Below are 21982 nucleotides of genomic sequence, written 5' to 3'. Positions count from 1 at the left end.
TAAGAGACAGAAAGTAAGCACACATGAGTGAAGAATCAGCAGCAAAATACAAAATCAAGATAAAGGACAGATGTTGGGAACGTTTTATCATCAGCCAGCCACTTTAAACACAAAGTGTGAAGATTTATTACTTTTCAACGAACCAAGAATACCCTAAATATCCATATTGCTGTCTCAACACACACGTAATGATGTCCTGTATTCAGATAAGTCCCACTTCTCTTCTTCATCAGCCCGGCTGTACACAACTATCAACTAAAGCTGAAATTATACTTCTCCAAAGATACACGTAAAAGTGTTATGGGTAACCATAGGTCGATACCTTCAAATCTCAACAACATGTCTTTTGGACCAGCGTTTCAAGCATGCTTCTTAGAGACCTGAAAACTAAAATTAGGGGGTATTATTTCATGTGATGTACATCATCTCACAACCCATCAGGTTTATCTTATGACCCCCTAATAGGGGTCCAGACCCTATGTTTGTAACCACTGCTGTAACTGAGATATGGACGTGAGTCTGCAGGTAAAAAGAACATCTCTCTGTAAGTATCACAAAATGTAACAGCCTCATATTTAAATGTTTGCTTGGCTCACAGTGAACTTCATGCTGTTTAACTTATGATTTGTTTGTTTCATTGAAAAAACTTCGTATTACTATAAGAGAATTAGGAATTAAGGGACATCACTGATGTTTATGGACTAATTACTTAAAAAAAAATTAATTTCAAGCTGGAGCTTCTCATCATATCACATGATCTTTATCAGCATATGGAGTTTGTGCTGTTGTCATGGAAACACAATCTCATCCAAATCCATTTAGTAGCTTCTGTTCTGGAGCTTTTGACCCCGTCACATGATCCCTCACCATTAGTTTATTGTTATATAGAAAGTCTGCGTTCACATGTGAATGTGTGACAATTCTAAATGAGGCTTTGTATTAAAATGCTCAAATTAATTGACTGATTGGGATCAAATCTAGGCGGGTTGACATCCAAAGCTGATTATGAGCCTATTATGGTTAATATGAGACATTTCCATGACAATACCCACATAGGATTACTTTGATCTGGTTATAATCATGTTATTAGTGAGCATGCTGACTGACTCATTCACATGCAGGTTGCACCATCTTCTCCTCCTTGTTTAACAGTTTTTCTCCATCGTTGCCTCTTCCAGCAATCCTACGCTCTGTCTGCCCTCAGGGATTCAACGTCTGCTTCATGTGTTTTTGCTTCCTTGCAGCTGTTTTACCTGGAATCTCTTGGCAGAGACTCTCATGTGTCACTTTGTGGTTTCTTAAACAAATGAGGGGCTGACAGTGTTGAAAGAGACAGTTACAACATGCAGTATGCATGATTAACAGTCCTGAGTGTCTGCATCAGAAACCTTTCATTTGTGTGCCAGTATTTTTTGAAGATGTGGTTTCCGTGTCAGCACTAAAGCAGTCTGTCATGTCTTTCTAATATCTACTGTACCTCCTATAAATACAGTTTCTGTAAACTATTCAGCCCCTTTGTTTTAAGACTATTTAATCTCAAAGTAAAAACAGTTCTCTACAAAATGATGTACAATGCAAAATCCAGGTTTGCATCCTTTTAATAGGACACACTGTTATCACTGCTGCAGACAATAGATTTTCAAAGTTACATTTATTAGTTATTCGTGAGTTAAACAGAGAACACCTGTGTGTAGTCATGGGCTTTAGAGGTGCAACAATTATTCAATTAATCTATTAGCCGATCAACAGAAACTTAAAAGGACACTATTTTGATAATCAAATAATCATTTTAGAAATTTTTTAAGAAAAAATGTCAATTATTTACTGGTTTCAGCTCCTCAAAAATGAGGATTTGATGCTCTTTTTATGATGTGAACATTATAGTAACTTTGGGTTTTGGACTGTTTGTTTGACAAAAAGAGAGGCTATCTTTGACTGTAGAAATTATAATCATAATTTTTTCACTAATTTCAGACATTGTATCGACAAAACAATTAATCAAGAACAAAAAGAAACTGATTGTACAAAAACTGGAAGGTTTAACTTTAGGTGAGACAAAACTTACAACACAAAGACAAATAAACACTCTAAGCAACTCTGTCAAGAGTGAAAAACACATCAAATTAAAACAGTTTAAGACACAAAAAAACCCCAAAAACGTCAGAGGTTGGAGTGAAAACCTTATGTAGACATTGTAAAGACTGCAGCTCCAGATGTTATGTAAAAAAAATATTGATGGACTGTTTGCTGCTCCAGGCAATGACAATTAACTCTGTTGTTGCCAAAACAATTTCCACTCAAGGTCTACTTACTTGTTGTTCTTCAAAGCGTTTTGACAGCATCACCTGGTCATCATCAGTCAGTTAAGTTTGATGTGTTAAGTAGCTGTTGAAACTTTTATGTCTTCTCATTTACATTGCTTTAAAAAAATGCCCAAAATAACATTTGGACACTAACGGTTCCTGCTGAAAGCTCCAGAACGAGCATGTAAGTGAACCTTAAGTGTATATTGTTTTGTCAGCTGCTGTTTTCATGTTCAACAACTGTCAAACTAAACTGTTTTCTCTATTAAAGGGAAAGGTTGTGCATTGGGTTGAATTTTCCACAATGTCAAATATCCATTCATTATCAACTGAAATGTAAACAATGTCCCACATGTTACTTTGTGCAGCATTTCCTGTGTGAAAGCTGACATACAAATAATAATGGCTGCATTCATGCTCATACCACAAACATATAAAGTTGGATAGGACATCTGATTTAGGACACTGCTGTAAATCCCAGGAAAAAAAGGAGTGTAGATTCCTCATGTCCTCCACTGTGACAATATCAAACTACACATAAACACACGTTATCAGTCGATCTCATCTGTGCATCTTGACTGCAGTTACCTGTGTGAGGCCCCTCAGACTCTGTTCACAAACCACCTGATGGGAATCTGCTCCTGCTTCATGCTGACTCTGCAGACCAGCTGAGTGAAAACTTGCACGAGTCGCTGTCAGCATTTATTTATCAGTGTGGAAGATTTGAACTGCTAACAGGCTGGTTCCCAGGCTTTATGAGGGTGTGATGCCCTCATGCAGGAGCGCAGGAAAAGGGCTAAAGCTGAATCTGGCTAATACTTTATCTCTATTGTCTAATATACTGTATGAAGTGTGACTCTTTTCATGATAAAACATCCAATAAATTACAAGGATTCAGTTACACAGCAACATTTAGATTGTTGGTGAATTATTGTTTAAGATTACAGATGTTGCCAAAGGTTTTTAAGGTTTCTACATTTGTGTTTGGGTACTAAGTAACTGTAGGCATTTGGGAATAATGTAACATTTTTTCACGTCTCCTTGAGGTAATTACATTGAAGTACTGTTTAAAATTAATAGTTCTGTTATCAGTACTGATTAGTGGTTAATGAATACTAGGTTAAAATAGCAAAACAATATATCCAGTTATATTCTAATAGACACTTCAAAAATGTAATTAACTTAAGGTATACTTACTAAATCATTTCCTCTAACTTTTTACACCTTCAAACTTAAAAATGTGTTGTTTTGTTACTTGTTGGGACGTTTATTGGCGAACATTTTCAGCGTGAAGTTAAGCCTTTTTAACTGTAGCATTGCTAACCTTAACTAAAAGTACCATACAAGTAGCATAATGTCAGATTTTTACTAGCTGGCCTAAACCAGCAAACTTTTATATTAAGTAAATAATGCTTAAAAAACCAAAACAACATCTAATTTACTAACTTCTCATGTCTTATTTACTAACTTAAATAAGCTTACACTGATTTATGGATGTATAGTGAAAACACTTGGATTAATTGGACTCATTTAGAGTTGTTCAATTATTTACTGTCCACTTGCTGCTGTGACGATGCAAATTTCCCCATTGTGGGACTAATAAAGGAATATCTTATCTTATCTCTTATCTCTTTAGGCTACCACTTGAGGACATCTCTATTACTATCTCTTCATCAAACTGTGTGCTGCTTATGTCTGTCTGGGAAGCATTTAAGTCTCATGTACTAACTTCTCATGTCTTATTTATGAACTTAAAGAAGCTAACACTGACTTTTTGGTGCATATGAAAACATTGGCACATTCTCATAGCTGGACTAATTTTAAACTTGTTTAATTAACAAATTACTACTCGAGGAAATAGAAACAAAAACAAACGTCTATACTATCTCCATCAAATTGTGTGCTGCTTGTGTCTGGGGAGCAGAAATATCTTATTTACTAACTTAAAGAAGCTAACGGACTTTTGGGTGCATAAGTGAAGACATTTGCATTAATTGGACTAACTTGTTAAGTTGAGGAAATAGAAAATATAAAAAACTTCTATACTATCTCTCCATCAAATTGTGTGCTGTTTGTGTCTGTCTGGCAGCAAAAATGTCTTATTTACTCATTTACAAAAGCTAACACGGACTTTTGGGTGTATAGTGGAGACATTGGCATTAATTGGACTAATTTAAAGTTGTTAAGCTGAGGAAATAGAAAGAAAAACAAACTTCGATACTATCTCTCCATCAAATTGTGTGCTGTTTGTGTCTGTCTGGGAGAAAAAATAAACATAAAGAAGCTGACTCTTGGGAGAATTAAAAAAAAAACATTGGCATATACCCAAACCTGGACTAATTTTAGGGATTTGTTTAATTAACAAATTACTATTTGAGGAAATAGAAAGAAAAACAAACTTCTATACTATCTCTCCATCAAATTGTGTGCAGCTTGTGTCTGTCTGGGGACCAACTGGTGTGTGATTGTGTCTGTGGAGGAGTGAGTAACGCCCCTACATGCGGAGCGGCCAATGTGGAGAGAAGCGTCCTCCAAGTCATTTCCAACTCGGGAACTGAAGTGACAACATCTCATGCTCTTACAGACAGACGCTGCTTAACTTTCTCTGTGGATCTACTCTATGATGAACTGAACTCAATTGGGGTTTTTTTTTATCTGACGAAAAGGAAGACACATATCGGATCTATGAAAAACCCACGTGGATTTGTACAATCATTTTAAACCAGAAGGAATGCATATTTTCTTTGCGAAACTAACTTTCTTATTGTCGCTGATAGGACTAACACGAGGTGAGTGAGTGGTGCTGAGGGGGGGTTTCACTTTTTTTGGGGGGCGGGGGGCTTTTTATATTGTCTTTTTTTTAATGTAATAAAATGTACTGATGTCCTCCATAGAGGCGCGTTAGAGTTTAATTTGAACTTGTTGCATTCAGTTTGGTGTGTAAGCTGATGGACCGCAACTGAAGTGTAGCAATTTTCCCACCTTTTTTTGCACTCATCCTGCAGGTTACCGAAGTTCACTGCTAATTAACATTAATTACATTAACTTATATGAACTCATACACCTGTTGACATCCTAAACATCACTCCTCTCCTGTGCTGCAAGCTGTATCAGTCCATGCTTTTTTAACTTTGCTCAGGCAGCTGTTGCGCACTTGTCCAACAAACAGTCAACTTTTTCTCTCACTAGTATGTAAACGCATGCCTTTTCAGTTTGGATAGCGAGTAGTGGGTTTTTTAAAAAATATTATTGCAAAGCTGTGTTACTCTCCAAATGGCATATTTTTTGGGACAGCTGCACAGAGCAGCATGCCTCTGCCAAACCAGTGTAGAAGTCCCACAAACTGCACTTCAAGGTGGCAAGAGTCACACCTAGATTTCACATTTTTGGAGTGATACCTGTGCCATTTATAAAGCCCCTGAAGAACACAAATATTTGGAAAGTGGTTTTGCGTCATCACCTGAAATCACTCAATCAATCATATTGTAATAACTGCCACCCACATAATTATAGACTTGCTTTAAGGTTCTTAAAGTTTTCTTGTTTTTTTGAGGTTTTTGTTTTAGCAAAGTGCAGGTGTATTAAAACTATCCATTCACAGGCCAAAGATGCTTCACGCCAGCGGAGTCGTGTTTGAACCAGGGGAGGTGTGAAGCAACTTCAGATGGGAATGGAGAGTGCAAGTAAGTTGAAATCTTGTTAACTGACAAATTGTGAGGAATACCTCCAGAGTAGATTCGGGGGAAAAAAAAGTGTGATTGTGGAGTTTGAGTTGAGTCAGATTTTTTAGTTGACATGTGAAGCACTCACTCTGGTGTTGCTATTTCTGGGGAGACAAATGGTCAGAGAGGAGACAGAAGTGAGTGGACATTGATGAGGACAGGGGTCACTGTGCGAGAGAGAGTGTGTGTGTGTGTGTAAATGTGTGTGTGTGTGTGTGTGTGTGCGCGCCACCACACTCTCCCCTCTGCAGCCAAACTCTCGCAGGCCTAAATCTTGTTTTTCTTTTCTTCCACGGAGCGACAGCTGGGGTTGCCAGAAGCTCGGCAACCATTGTTCTCCGCTGCGATTAATTCTGTGTGACTAATCTGGGTGAGGCTTCCCAGAGAGACCCTCAGACCCTGTCCTCCTACTACCCTAACACCCCAACCCCCCCACCTCCTCCTCCTCCTCCTCTCTCCTGGGATTTTGTCCCCTCCTCAATGGCCCTCAGTGCTCTCTCTCCCTCTCATTCCCTTGGACAGATGGCAGAGGGTAGATGTTTTCTAACCTGCTAAAAAATGTATCTCAGCATTTTGTCTTTTAAGTGTTTCGGAGTTTTGTATTTTGATGTTTTTTTTTACTCTTCACATGTAAACCAATAAGCTGCAGCTCTTTTAAAAAAATATAACAATAGTCTACTTTGCGCTTGGCTCTTTTCCCCAACTTGGCATGAGCAGCGGCAGCCAGTGTCATCTTACTGGAGCAGTCGCAGAGCTCGCTGACCGCCGGATGATTGGGCTGGCCGGGTCACTGCTTTGAGACTGCAAGACTCAGGCAGTCCTCTTGGCCCCCTGCCACATCTTAATTTGGTCTCGTTGTGTTATTCACCCCTCAAAACCTCTCCACACACACAACCCCCCTCCACCTTCTCTACCTACTCACTGGGCCACAAAGCCATCATTGTGCCCCTCTTCACTGTCCCCCTTCTCAGACTTCTCCAATTAAACATGGAGATGGGCATGAGGGGCTCGCTCACTCCATCCTCGTAGTTTGAAAGATTTAAGCGGGCAAAAACGGATTAGTGTGTGTGTGTGTGTCAATGTGTGTCAGCACTGTGCCACCAGAGGGCTCGGGAACTTGTGATTATAAGTTCTCCAAAATCTTCACAAATGTTCCTTCTACAGTGGCCTAGTAGCCCATACTGTATGTGTATGTTACAGTGCTGCAGCTAACTTAAAGTTAACTTTAAGGTGAATAATGTGTGGAAATTATTCTTGTTTTTCTAATTCGGGTCCAATTTTATGAGCAAAACTTTTTTCAGCCATATGGAAGAAAACCTTTGTGGGACTAATAAGTGTTGTTGTGAGTTGAGCATGTGAATCTATAGTTATATAAGAGCTATACTTAATATAACATAATAATAATAACTTTATTTATAGAGCACGTTTCAAAAGTTAGAAATAGGCTTATATGACTGAAGGTTTAACTATTAAGTAACAGTTCCTTAAAGTTTAGACACTTTGGGAGAAACACAGAGTTTAATATGAATGGTTAAAGTCAAATGCAGGAAGAACTGAGAACTGAGAATCCTGAATTTCAGTTCATAGTATGAGTCAGGTTAAAAAAAGGCTGAATCCTACACAGGCAAAATAGGATCTTAGACCCTTAGACCTTAGACCCTGCCTTGTCCGTTAAGCTCCATGCCCTCAGTTTGTAACACAAAGTTTCTCGTAAACTATTGAAGTCTTAAAACCAAGCCAAGATAACCCTGATGACGTGACAAGGATTATATTCTCAGACTTAAAAAAAACATAGAAGAAGACATTACACAACTATTTTTACAGCCTAAGTACTCTACAAGATTTAGTATAGTAGGCATCTACCAGTAAACTGATCCTCACAGTTTACCAAATGAATAGGTTAACAAACCACTCTAGTTTCTTTTTCCAGCCCCTAAACCCTGAGCCAGGTTTACTAGCGTCAATGCTTTTACACAGACTTCCTGCAAACATCCTCCAAGATCGATGACTTCCACAGCAAGTGCACTGACGCAGTCGGTGCTGCAACTCTCGTAAAGCAGAATAGCCGGCAGCATCAGGACATAAACAGCAATACATAATTGCAAGCAGGTGGCAGAAAGGTCTGACAGTGCAAGTGCATTATTTGACTAATGTAGGAAATAGTTAATATGTAGATTTTTCATCATGAAAAGGCTCTTGTTGAAGGGTAAAGTGTGACAGTATTTTAGTGTTTCCTAATGAAAGCATGCAGAGAGGTGTTTTTTCTTCCTGAGCCTCACTTGATTCTTTACAGAATGACGAGTTTGCCTCAATCAAAAAGAAGCCGCTCTTGAACTCAAGTGTTATGTCGAGGATAAGTAAGTGTCACTGGATGCTTCAGATTTATATAGGCTGACAGAGATGCCTACTTGACATGCCATACCATAAATACCATCTCTTCTCATATCTGGCCTGGCCCAGTGAGATTCTGACTTAAGTTTATCTCCAAAGAGCTTCTAGGAGGCCTCTCATTTACTTTAGAGGCTTGGCAGTTACAGAGAGCAGTGACAGGGCCGAGCCAATCCTGACCAGGAAAAATAACTCCCAGATTCCAGTGGCACAATGGCCAGAATCAAAGTAGCTCACAGCAGAGCTCCTCTCTGACCAGAGAGATGAGAGATGTCAGGCGGACTCTCGAGTGAGGAAGGAAGCCGCTGAGAGATCACATACCTTCATTGTCAGTTGGTCGGTGTGATGAATAAATGCAACAGTTTTTTGACAACCTGTTGATGGCGGGGAAGTCGTGTGAAGAGGAGTTTTTAGGATTTAGGTCCTGGCAGTATGAGGTTTGTACGGATAAGGCCGGACTGCAACCCAGAACTAATAAATGATCTGGTTCTGGTTCTGCTGCGCTGAGGTTTTGATAAACTCCCTTTTGTTTTTGTATGCATGCTAAGTTGGAATTTTCCATGAATAAAATGCTCTCCAGATTGGTAAATTATAAGTTGTGAGTTTGTTGTCTGTGAACCTTTTTGCAATTACTGATGTATGACACATGACAGGGCTGGATATCATTTGAAGTTTGGTTGGATACCTGCGCCAATCGCCAAGGATTGTTTCAATCTCCAAGTTTCAATACAGATTCCAAAAACACTTTTTTGAGTTATTAAAACTTCTATATAACAGCTATAAGAGACCTTTTCTGACAAAAGTACACAGTGAAAAAGAGAAATAAATCCTGATTTGTTAAAATCAATCAATCAATCAATTTAATCAGGAAATCAATTCGATAAAAGAATCAAGCTGCAACAATTTGTTGATTAATCATTGGCTTCTCAACAGGAAATTAATAGGCACCTATTTTGATAAAATACCAATTGTCTTAGTTTGTTTTTAAGCAAATGCTGCTGGTTTGATGGAAAAAACTTAAAACAGCGATCAATTATCAAAATAGTGGCTGATTAATTTCCTGTCAGTTGACTAATCGATTAATCGTGTAATCGTTGCAGTTTTAAATTTCACTATTTTCTGGCCTTTCATAGGAAAAAAAAAGATTGATTGAGATTTTAGGTAGTTGCAAAGAACCTGATCGAACATTCAGTGCCACCTTTCAATATGTTGACACAAAGTATTGAGTGTCAATACTTCGCCTTCATGTATTGGTTGAATATAGATTATTGATATGAGGTGTTGAAATATTTCAGTCTGTAAATGGATTTCAGAGTGGAGAGCAGACATTTCAGGTGTAAAAATGTGACAACTTTCAATAGATAATCAGAATTTTAACATTTTTTTCTGCATTTGTGTGAACGTGGCCTCGGATAAAAAGCACAGCCATTACTTCTTTGCTGGTATGTGCAGCGACTGCTACAGTATACGTCCACATCAATGAAAGTGAGCCCTTGTCTCTCCGTTTCTGGGGATTCTTCAATGGCACCTCTGTTTGCTCCGGTCAGATGAGTCTATCTTAACCTTCCCCACACACACTACACCCCCCCAACTCCCCGCTCCTCCCCTCATCCCTCCTCTACACCTCCATTCAGACTCAGGAAACAGCCTCAGAGTAGCCAGAGGGAAGAAAAGGTGCCGTATCTGATCATATCATCGCACAACGAGAAACACACAGCGCGAGGCTTTTATATGGCCGCTGCCGCCGGTGTTGGGTTCCCTTTGGCAAGAGTCTGGCTGGTGAGAGGGCTGATCAGCAGGGTGTTCTGGCTGATTGAAGCGACTTGGTGGTGGGGAACCTCAGTGTGGAGGATTAGTGATATTTGAGCCTGCCTGGTTGGCATATGCCAAGACAAATCACACAAACTTTGATCGCAGGCTCTGAGAGGACTGACAATCAGTGTGTGTGTGTGTATGTGTGTGTATGTGTGTGTATGTGTATGTGTGTGTGAGACAAAGACACTGGGCATACTCCAAACCACACTTCCTCATTTCTTTTTTTTTTCTTTTAGCCAGACCACCTGTCTGTGGGTGATAGTATAACAACTAAGAAGGACGTGCACTCACCCACACAGCAGCATGCTCCATAATACCCATGATTACTTGTGGTTTTGCCCATTCAGCTGCACACAGAAACAGATTGACTTTGTCTGCCAGGTGTGCTTTTGCCTTTCAGTCACTCTCACTGCCTTCGCTCACAGGATATCTGGCAGAATAGAGTGTTTTGCTTTTGTAGTGAAACAGAGCGGTTAGTGCAGTTAAAGAGCAAAGCAGATTGTAAAACTGATACCAATCACGGTATATGTTACACAAGATGGGAAAAAATGACAGTTTCCTCAAGGGTTAAGAGCTCCAACACTTATCCAGAGTCCACGCATGGCATGTCATCGTGTACAGTAACAACCTGAGGGTCCAGTTGCACTGTCGGCTACACCTTCAGACAACCGTAAAGCCTTTAAGTGGTTCCCAGCCTTGTAAAGTAGGCAGTGGCAACAGTCATTAGAGCTGCTATGACTCTCAAGACACACACACACACACACACACACACACACACACACACACACACACACACACACACACACACACACACACACACACACACACACACACACACACACACACACACACACACATTGAATGTTGTACTGGTCCCAGAGGGAGCAGGCTCTTTCCCATGGGCTGTGTCCATAATGCTCCCCAAATAAACAGGGTCTCTAATGAAGGCTGCCAGATGTGGGCTGGCCAGGTCAGCTCTCCTGTACGATTAGAGAGGAAGGAAAAGAGGGATGGATGTAAGGAGGAGGGAAAGAAGGGGCAGCGTTTCCCCTGTAATTTGTGTAGCTAGCGGGGATTTGATGGTAACTTTGGTTTCAGTTCCACAACAAACAACAACCCTTTTTTTTTTTCGTGCCAAGTTTGGTGTTTGTAAAAGAGCTATTTTTATTTGAATTGACTAAATTTTGTGTGGATTGAAGCTTGATTGAAGTGTGCATTTTAGTGTTGGTTTTCTCCGCCAGTGGTAGCAGAGTTGTCACTGTGGTAACCCACTGTATGCTGATGGGAAAAATACAAGAGAGTGCAAAAAAAAAAAAAAGGGAGGGAAGTGAAAAGGAAGAGGAGAGTAGAAGAGAGAAGCTCCATTTGGGCAATGCTTTTAAAACAGATCAGACAAGACTAAAGGAGACTTAGCACAGGCACAGAACCAAACAGCCAGGAAATGAGAATGCTGGTGGGGAGGCAGGAGGGATAAGAGAGGAAAGGGGGTGGGGGGTAGGCCAGAGGTACAAACATGCTCCACTAACACAGTTTGACTTCTGGATAGCAGTCCTTTGTCAGAGGAGGAGACTCATGACACATAGATTACTCTTAAAAGGATAATTCCAGTTCATTACAGCTGTTGGTCTTCATCCCTGTCAGTAATGATAACATTTTACTCACCAAGTTTATTCCTGAGAGAAAAACATTGCTCAAGTGTAACAGGGCAAGAAACACAAACACTTATTATAGTTAGACTTCTTTGGAAAAGAAAATGAAGGCGAATGGTTATAAATCAGTTTACAAACCAACTCTTTTTTACAGTTTTGACCCACTGTACCTACTGTAGTTGTGTGTGCTCAGTTTTCCTGTGCAATGAGTGATTATTAAGATATCTAGGGTGCATTCTGTTTTGCCTCCGAATTAATTGGTTAATCTGTCTTGTTTTGATGGGGCAACACTTTGATGGAGTAATGTTGATGTGTTTCCAGATCCCAGTGAAAACTTTAACGAGGACATGTCATTACATGTCATAAAAAATAGAAATCATAATCAAAACTACAAAAATATCATCCAAGTTATTGTTAAACTGGATTTTTACATTTAACTAACAGCCAACACATGGGTTACCTATTGTTTTCTGTTGAAATCTACAAAAAAAAAAGAATATTTGTCTAATTATGCCATTTACAGAAATGGAACCAGACACCGATTCTGTCTCCCACAGAGCTTTACACGGCATAATAATTGAATAAGTGCACAACCTAATTCACTAAGCTTCTTAAAAGGGATACAGAGAGGGGGCAGCACAGCGTCAAAAAATCTGTGTATTTTCTCCAGATTTTTATTTGTATACAGTGCACATGTGCAGCCTAAATATCTCGCTCAAAGCCTCTGTCCCCATCTGTGTGTGACCTCAGAAAGATGGCAGATGGCAGATTGGCCCGACACTGAGGAAAGCCCCTTTAAAGTGACGCCTGGCCAAGGGTCGGATGTCACCACAACATCTGCTATAGGCTCGAGCCGCCGCCCGGCCCTGTTATGCATCCCATCAGTGTTGCAGACCTGTTGCCACGGGCTACTGCGCCGGCAATTGAAGAAGAGACGGCGCAGAAGTGAGCGCAGAGGAGAACAATATGGGCTACCGGGCAGGGATGACAGAAAAGATAATAACAGTATCGGCCTTACCAAAGAGATAATTCCACTGCTGTCCTGGAGTTATACGATACCTCCCTCCAAACACCTGATATTTGCTCAGCTTCTGATTTGTGTCCCTCTTTTCATGTCTTCTTTATTTACCTTTCCAGCAGCCCAGTTTACCTGCTGCTGTTGAGATTATCCCACTCGCCAGGCCAGCAGATTTCACTTGTTGAAGCAGCTGCTTTGCAATGTTTGTTCAGAACACAGCCAAGACTCCATAAAAGAGTCGTTGACTATCTTTTGTCTTACCCCCCTATTTTATACGTGCAAGCTCTCATTGAGGCAGTTAAGCTTGATGCCTGTAAAAGCTACTTTGTGCTGAGCCTGTATTTGACGGGCTCTCGCCAAGTTAAAGAGCAAACTGTTAGCATTCTTTGCCTAGCGTGTGCTACAGTTGACTTACTGCTAGCACCTCAGCCGGAGTGTGTTTGGATAGTGTGTCCACGTGCACTGAGGTGAGGGTGCAGGAGCGCTTTCTGTTTGTTTATTAGGCCTTGGTGCGAGACGCTGGGCTGTTTTTTTGCGAGGGCGAGGAAGGCCAGATGCCGGTTTTCAAAGCTGGTGCGAGTTTTTTCATGGAACCATAAAGTGAGGCTGCCAGCGAGCCTTTTTTTATTTTTTTGTAAGGTTTCTCGGGTTAAGAATCAGGACAGGAGGCTCTTAGAAGTAAACACCAAAATTCCTTCTGAACTGGCGACCCCTTTCTATCTGTTTCTCCCCACTAAAAAACCCAACCAAACCAGTTCCAGTTTCTTTTCTTTCAGACTCTTTTGTTTGTCCCGCTGCTTGTGTGTGTGTGTGTCTGTGTGTGTGTGTGTGTGTTTTGGATATTTTTTGAAGCTTTTCTTTTGCCTCAAACATTGCAGACCACTTAAAAGCAGCTTGTAAGTAACTTGGAAGAAAGTTTTGGGGGGAGTAAGCAGACGTCATTTGAGACTTATAAATCCTAATGTGGTGTCTTACAAATCTAGCCAGGCCTTATGAAAAGAAATGGGGGTTCAGGAGAAGGGGGCGAGGGGGTGAGGGGGTTTGGAGGGAAAGAAGGTGCACAGAGGGGAGCGAGCGGATGCCAGCAACCATACAGCTTTGAACAGAGGAAGAAAAGCCAATAATGAGAAAAAAAGGAGAGATCTCAGGGAAGAGCATTATGTAATGAAAATAAGATTCAGAAGAATATATATTTTTGGGGTGACGGAGGGAGCGAAAGAGGAGGGGAAGGAGAGGAAAGAGGAGGTATAACAGCTGAATACGCCCAGCCTGTGGTCAACTCTGAATGGGGAGGAAAAACAATGGGCCCACTCATCCTTCGCTCTCTCTCTCGCCGTCTCTTTTTTTTTTCTTCCTCTCTCACTCTTCATTTCACTGCTAAGTAGTGAGAGGAGGAGGGGGAGGGGGTTTGGGGCTCTCAAGATGCCCTTTCATGTAGTGTTGAGAATGAAAAATGACCAGTCAACTTGATTCTTGAAATATATTCATCATTTTAATCACTTTTATTGACTTTTATATGTGATTTTATTTAATGTTTCTTTGCAGATATTTCTCCCTTCTTCTTTGTTAGAGGAAAACTTTAAAAACTTTTCTCCAGCTCTCTCCACCACAGATTTATTCAATTGTATTCAGATTAAAAAATAACCCTCAAAATGACTAATTCATGAGGTAAGAAGCTCATTTTTTGCAGTGTGTGGCCCTTGCCTCTGTCTGGGCTTGAGGACAGTAGTAGGATGGGGTGCCATGGAGAGGAAGGAGGTAGAGTGGAGGGTTAGTGGATACGGGGGAGGAGGGGGTGAATGTGCCGGGCCAGCAGCTGCTGTCTCCTCATTAACATGCGCACCTGCTCCCTGCGGCCTTTTTCCAGCGAGCTCATGTGGCGCCTCACGACCTCAGCACCCGCCACCACTGAGGCTTAACAGGACTGGCCTTCTAGCAGCCAGATCTGCTGTTTCTCTCCACTGAACCCCATTCCCTTTACCACACACACACACACACACACACACACATTCAACTGTCTGCCGATGGGGCTGGCTATGGATGTAGAAGAATTTCCAGCTACACCACATGAAGTGCTGATGTGATGCTGATAAAACTGTTTTACCAGTTAAAATCTGAAAGTGGACCAAGACGTGTTGCACTCTGTGAAGACATTTTATCACTTTATTTTATTTTATTACTTTTAAAGACCAAACAATAAATTAATCAAGAAAATCAGCCTCATCATTAACCAATAATGAAAATTATTGTTAGTTGCGGCACTAAACTCCATAAATTATGCCTTTTTTACCCCCGACTATTGACATGGAGCGGGATTCCATGCCAGTAGTCCCCAGGAATGTTTTTCCCTGCCGATAGTAGTTTGTACTGTTGCGGGGACCTCTTGTAGACCACAAATAAGATATTTTTTACCATCACGTCGGGCATCTTGGTGCCATTAAATGGGACATTTTCACTGCCTTTTTAACCTAAGCCACTGAAAGGATTGGTGAATCACCTGCAAGCAGAAACGTTCCTCCACTTTGAATTTGTATCAATAACCACTTCCTTAAAAATGATAAGAATAGATGCAGCAGTACTTTTTTATATTACACACATTCTTCCTTGTCAAAACCTGGCACCTACATTACCCACAATGCAGCTTATCTGCAGACAGTTTGGTCTGAGATTCAGGTGTTGTGGCTAGTTGTGGCTCATGTAGCCTGGAGCTGCCAGCCTCAGGCAGAGATGAGGAGCTGGCTGCAGAGGTTTGGCACCCTCACTTGTTTTTAACTGCAGATATTTTTCATTTTCAAACTTGTAGTCATTTGCATTCATACTCTCCAACACCTTTAAACTGACTCTGATGTATAAAATTGGTGGATTTCCCCTTCAATAGTGAAATATTGTTTCCTAAAGAGTACTGAGTGCTTCATCCAGAACAAGCTAGACTCACACTGAGATGACTTCCATAAATTTCTGTTTTCATCCAATCAAAACTCCAAAAACTAAATATATTCATTTTAAAATGATACACCAGCATACTAAGACTCCAAACTTTTCCATCAGGACTTTGGCTCGATGTCTCCTTTGAGAGAACGCCTACTGTGTTTATTATGTGTTACTGTGGAAGAACGCTGTTTGACCCCTGAGATTTTCTGGCATGGAACCGATTTGCTTTCTGCCTTTTGCCACGACTCCTTGTTTGACCATAAACGCAACAATGATCTCGAGCTAAATGACACTCAGCCAAGGTACGTTTCTCTGTTGCCGACATGGTGACATGCCACCACTCGCTACTACTGTTTATGCAGCGGGCAGCCTAGCATGTGATGTTTTCTTTTCCTTGCCACAGTCCTAAGGCTGCCTAATCCCCTGAGAGGGAGACCCTGTCTAAACACACGCCTGTCCCTACAGAGGGGCCACAGCTCAGCCCCCACCTACACACACACATACACACATTGGACCCCCTGGGAATGTTTGGGGACATGGTCCTGCCAGCCCCTCAGGGCTAATAGACTCGCTGGCTTTGGTCAGGTATTTGAGTGTGACAGCGGGTTTTTATGTCGTGGGAAGGCCGCTTTGATGTCGGCAGGATGTTTTTATGCACAATATTGTTTTTGCGTGAGAGTGAAACACAAAAGCAGTCAAAGTCAACTTTTGTTTGTCAAACTTGTGCAAAAAAAGCAACAAAACCTAAGAAGTTTGATTTTCTAGACTTTTCCTGTGTAATTTTCCTCTTTGCAGGAATTCCCTTTTCAGAAATCTATCATGTTTCTTGACTGAGGTTGCGCCACAGTCTCTTCCGTTTCATCCTCTTCCCATCCCTTGTCTGATACTGGAGCAAATCCGCTCTGGGGAGGGAAGAATAACAAGCATTGAGGTGGTGGCACGGTGCTTTGAAGTTTCCATAATGTTGGCTTGCAGCTCAAAAACCGTGGTATAGATGCCGCCTTGTCCTCAGGATGAATGAGTGCTGACAAAAGGGTCGAAGTGAGCACATTTCAGCTCTGAGAGCTGCTGAAGGCTGCCACTACGGCTGCTTTTTCTTGTGTCTCAACTTTTGGAAAATACAGATTAGGAACAGGAATTCCAAATACCGTAGATTTTTTCGCTCTCTTCCCCTGATTCTATTGAGTAGATGCTTTGTTTTTGTACTGACCAGGCCTCCCTGGCCACCCACTGTTGTTGACAACAGTATTGAATCTCTGAAGGTGATGAATATGGGAATGTGGCAGTAGGCAGGGTCTAATGAAGCACATCTGAGGTGGTTGGTTTTGTTCTCAGACTTTTATACTTTTTTGACACTGATGGTGTCTGTAGTACAGCGTAAAAACTGTTCTGAATCTGTATCTGAATCAGATATTAATTGATCTAAAACATTTGTCAGTTTTAGATTGTATTGTATATTTAGGCAAAATCCTTCTGTGACTGCTTGTGTTAAGTCATGTTTCAGAGGTTTGGCTTCTTTTGTTAAAAGTTTAGTAGAAAAACATTCTGTGAAAAAGCATCTTTTCACTATACTGAGACTTAGGTTTCGTACCAGCACAGTGTTGAAAATGTAGTATTGTATTGAAAAGCCCAAGCTGTGAGACTTATGATTCATTTATTTAATCAATTAATCTTTCTACTGTTGTTTAGTCGATCATTTGATCATTCGGTTGAAAAATTTCAGAAATTTGCCCATCACAGTGTTTCAGAACCTAAAGTGATGTCTTCAAATTACTTGAAAAAATCTGCAAATTCTCACAAGTTAAAGAAGTTAGAACCACTAAGTATTTATCATTTTATAGTTGATAAATTACTTAAATGAGTAGTTTATTAAATGGTTGTTAAAATAATACTGTAATTGTTTAATATCCTCTTTCTCTCTTTTGATCATACTTTCTCCACCCTTCTCTATCTATCTGTCTCCCAAATGAATGTCCCCTGTTAGTCACCTGTTAGGCACTGTACCTCAATTGTACAAAAAGATTTGGACAAAAGTGTCTTCCAAATACATAAATTGTGATGTAAAATGTAGTAATTTTCCAGTGTGACTAGATTGAGCTGTGGGATTGTTTATTTGACCATCACCTTGTGTGTGAATATGCGTGCAAAAGTGAACATAAACTTACAAAGTCCCATGCACAGTGTTCATGCGTAATCTTCCTGTGTGTGTGTGTGTGTGTGTGTGTGTGTGTGTGTGTGTAAAAGACTGCACACTGTGTAGGTATGTGTGTGTGGCCTCTTTGTTGAGCCGTGCATATCCTCAGGGGACACCCTTCAAGTCCTCTCATTGTAATTGTAAATGTGTGAATGTGTCCCTGTGATCTGCAGGAGCACTCCCTCTCTCTCTCTTCCTCCTCTCTCTCTCTCTCTCTCTCTCTCTCTCTCTCTCTCTCTCTCTCTCTCTCTCTCTCTCTCTCTCTCTCTCTCTCTCTCTCTCTCTCTCTCTGTCTATGGGAACTTGTTTGCTTGGGTCCAAGCAGCATTTATGACTCAGACACAACCTGTGAGAAACATCACATCTCCTCCCTTAGTTCAGAACAGTGTGTTTTATAGCCTGAAAGACATTGTTCGAGTGGAGTGACAGTAGAAAGACGAATGTCCCGTTTAAAGCATGGTTTCTCATAGCTGTGTTGCTGTGTTGTAAAAAAAAAAAAAAAAAAAACCCCAGCATTGCAGGACCCTCTTTTAAAAGACATGGATAGTAGTTTGTAGTATGGGGTAAAGCTATTCCCCCAAGCAGCTGATTTATAGTAGCAGACAAAGGGATGACCCTCACAAGGCCTGGGTGTTGTCTTACTGACTTGAAAAAGATTGGATTGGTAGAAATACTGTTTGGGATTCCCTTTGACTGGTCCGACTCTTTGTGATGCCGGTTATAAAACAAAGACAATAAATAAAGAATGGACATTTATTAGTGGATCAATATATCTTGTGGATAGTGGGTTTTTATTGAATTGTAAATTGTTCCTACTAATGATGTCATGGTTCTTTGTGGTATTTTAGATATTTCATTTAGTTTGATAGTTTATTACTGGTAGTTATTTAAAGGGGTAGTTAGATTTTTGTGGTTTGATGTTTTTTCTTTCTACTGACTGATGATAAGAGACTCAAAAGTAAAGAAATGAGCCAAGAGTTTACAAAGTGTCCTTTTTCCCGCCACAAAATATGCGTAATTATATTTTCTGTTAAGGAAGTGGATCAAAAGTTTGATATAATTTCATTTGTTTTTTCTTTTCAAGCATTTTCTTTGAAATATTGTCCTTTTTAAAAAAAAAAAAAAAAAAAAAGGAAGGAAGGAAACAGGAAATATAGCAAGACAGCATAGCATGAACAACGTCCATGTCACAGCTTTTCTGCAATGCACATAATGTCAGCTCAGTCATGAGAACACAGTGAAAAAGACTAAACTTTCCCTTCTTTGATGACTGTAAATAAGTGACTTTATACTTTAAATAAACAATTAACAGCATGTAGATAAGTTAAAGGTAAGAAGTTAAACATTGTAAATCACTGCTAGTGGGAGGAGCCAAAGAATCTCTCATGCAACCATAACTTTATCATTCAATGTTCAAATATCAGAGACATAACAAAAGGCATCCATCTATCCAAAGGGCATTAGTCTGTGCAAGTAGAAAGAACTGCAAAATCCCACTACAAATCAATGCATTTGATTAACTTTAAAGGAAGTAACATCCAAAAGTTTCTCATTGAATTTTTATCACGAGTTCAAGAGGAAAAACTTTCTGGAACTGCTTCTGACTTTTCCACTTGTCTTTCCTCAGGTGCCGGAACGGATATGCAGGAGACAGGTGCCAGTTCCCCGACCCGTGCGTCCCCTCGTCATGCATGAATGGTGGCTTGTGTCTGACCGTGTCCAAGGGGGACAAGGTGGACTTCACCTGCACCTGCAGACCGGGCTTCACCGACCGCCGCTGCATGACACCCGTTAGCAATGTCTGTTACACCTCACCGTGTCGCAACGGGGGCACCTGCGAGCCTGAGACCCTCCAGACATACAAGTGCCGCTGCCTGCCTGGATGGTCAGGTAACACACAACAGTGTTACAGCAGTTGTGTTAAACTGTGAGATGCATGGGACTCGAACAAGGGTTCTTAAGATGTATGTGAGGCCTTTTCAGATGATTGGGAATAGTAATGAGGCTCAATACGTTCATATCTGCAAAATACGAAACTACAGAAAAAAGACAGTTAACTAAGCTTAGTATAATCTATAGCTACTAGCACCTCTGAAGCTCTCTCATTAACGTGTTATATCTCTTTTGTTTAATTAATTAATTGACATGTCTTTTTTATTGGTCAGAGCCATGATAGATGTGTCCCTGTTTACAGTCTTTATGCTAAGCTAATTTAACTGTCTCCTGACTCAAGCTTCATGTTGAGTGGACAGATGTGAGAGTGGTATCAATCTTTACATCTAACTCTCTGTAAGAAAGTCGTTTTAGGTTTTTAATAGTTCCATAAATCAGGACGTTTCAAAACGCTGAATTGTCATAGTGACAATGTCTTTTTGTTTTTTCAGAATCTATTTACTAAAGTAAATGTAAAACATTTTGTCACAGAAAGATGACTAAAATGTGTTGCATAAAATGAGCCGACAGACTGACCTATAACCTATAACCTAAGCAAAACTATGGATGCTTTTGTGATACTTGTCTCAAATGCAAAAAAGTAATAAAAAAAATCAGAAGAAACCTCTAACCCTGAGGAAAAATGCTAGTCGGGCCAATATTAGACATTTGAACACTGTTTCTCGTCTCCCTCAGGTAAACAGTGCCAACAAGCCGACCCCTGTGCCTCAAATCCATGTGCCAACGGCGGCCAGTGCTCCGCCATTGGGTTCCAATACATCTGTACCTGCACACCCTTCTTCTCCGGAGAGACCTGCAAACAGGACGTCAATGAGTGTGACACAAGCCCGTCACCCTGCAAGAACGGCGGGGTGTGCATCAACGAGGTCGGCGGCTACCGGTGCCAGTGCCCCCCAGAGTACACGGGCAGGTTCTGCGAGAGCCGTTACCTGCCCTGCAACCCGTCGCCCTGTCACAATGGAGGCACCTGCATCCAGAAAGGAGAGACAAACTATGAATGTTCCTGTGTGCCAGGTAAGGATATTACACTACATCCATGGTTAGGGAGCTACTTTAAATAATGAGGTGTAGTGAAGTTGCTTTAAGGCCTAGCTGGAAAAATTGCTGCAGCAAAATCGAATTTATTCCAATGAAATTACAGCATCAGTGGATTCACTCCCGCAGAGAAAGTGAATCTTTTCAACTCTGGTGAACTTTGACACACAAACTTGCTCCGTTGACTGATAGCAAGTTCCCTTTGAGAGCTACTGCTACTCTCCCCTGTGAGCAGTCACTATGTCAGCAGCCAGTACAGCCAAATATTTCATCACATGATTTTACACATTTTCTTGATATTAAGAAGAAAATACTTTGGATTTTGAAAAAGTGCTTGAATCAAATGAGGGCTGCATCGATGAACCTGCTGATGATTTTCTCCATTAATCAAGCAATTGTTTTGTCTATAAAATGTCAGATAATAGAGTCAAAGGTGTTGTCTTCATTATGGCCTGTTTTGTCTGACTGACAGTTTAAAACCCCAAATATAAATTTTACTACTATGTATGATTAAGAAAAGCAATAAATCATCAAATTTGATCATCTGTAATTGCAATTTCTGCTTAAAAGAATGACTAAAACAATTTGATTAACGAGTTATCACACATGAGTAACAATCATAAGTAAGCTAACATGAATCATTTGATCCTTTTAACTCAAGGTCACGTTATTCATTTTTAAATGCACACTGTTCCTGAATTCCCAAGTCGAATTTAAATGTCAATGCCGGCTAGTTAAGCCATGATGTCATTTAAGGCAGGGCTGTTCCTGCTTATGTTGTGTCCTCTGTGTGTGTGTGTGTGTGTGTGTGTATGTGTGTGTGTGTGTGTGTGTGTGTGTGTGTGTGTGTTATGTGTACATGAGTGTTTCTGCTTGGGTGTATACAGTGTGTGAACAAGGGAGAGCAGGAAGGCATCGGGGCTTATCATAAGGAAATGGTCAAAGGACAACATCCTTTTCACAAAGCCAAGTGA

At 40.6% G+C, this 21982-nt stretch overlaps 1 protein-coding gene across 2 annotated transcripts in view; it reads left to right on the top strand.

Moving 5' to 3' along the window:
- Window positions 1–4878: 4878 nt before the first annotated feature.
- The window catches only part of LOC133979760 (neurogenic locus notch homolog protein 1-like), a 48334-nt gene continuing 31230 nt past the window's right edge, over window positions 4879–21982 (top strand). For both annotated transcript variants that reach the window (XM_062418364.1, XM_062418363.1), the window contains exons 1-4: window positions 4879–5092; window positions 5905–5986; window positions 19648–19910; window positions 20649–20987. In XM_062418364.1, the coding sequence (XP_062274348.1) occupies window positions 5035–5092; window positions 5905–5986; window positions 19648–19910; window positions 20649–20987 (742 nt within the window). In that variant the 5' untranslated portion in view covers window positions 4879–5034. The remainder of the gene's footprint in view (window positions 5093–5904; window positions 5987–19647; window positions 19911–20648; window positions 20988–21982) is intronic.

Source organism: Scomber scombrus, chromosome 4 (assembly GCF_963691925.1).
Source record: "Scomber scombrus chromosome 4, fScoSco1.1, whole genome shotgun sequence".
NCBI classification, from domain to species: domain Eukaryota; kingdom Metazoa; phylum Chordata; class Actinopteri; order Scombriformes; family Scombridae; genus Scomber; species Scomber scombrus.
This window is presented reverse-complemented; position numbering and strand designations above follow the sequence as displayed.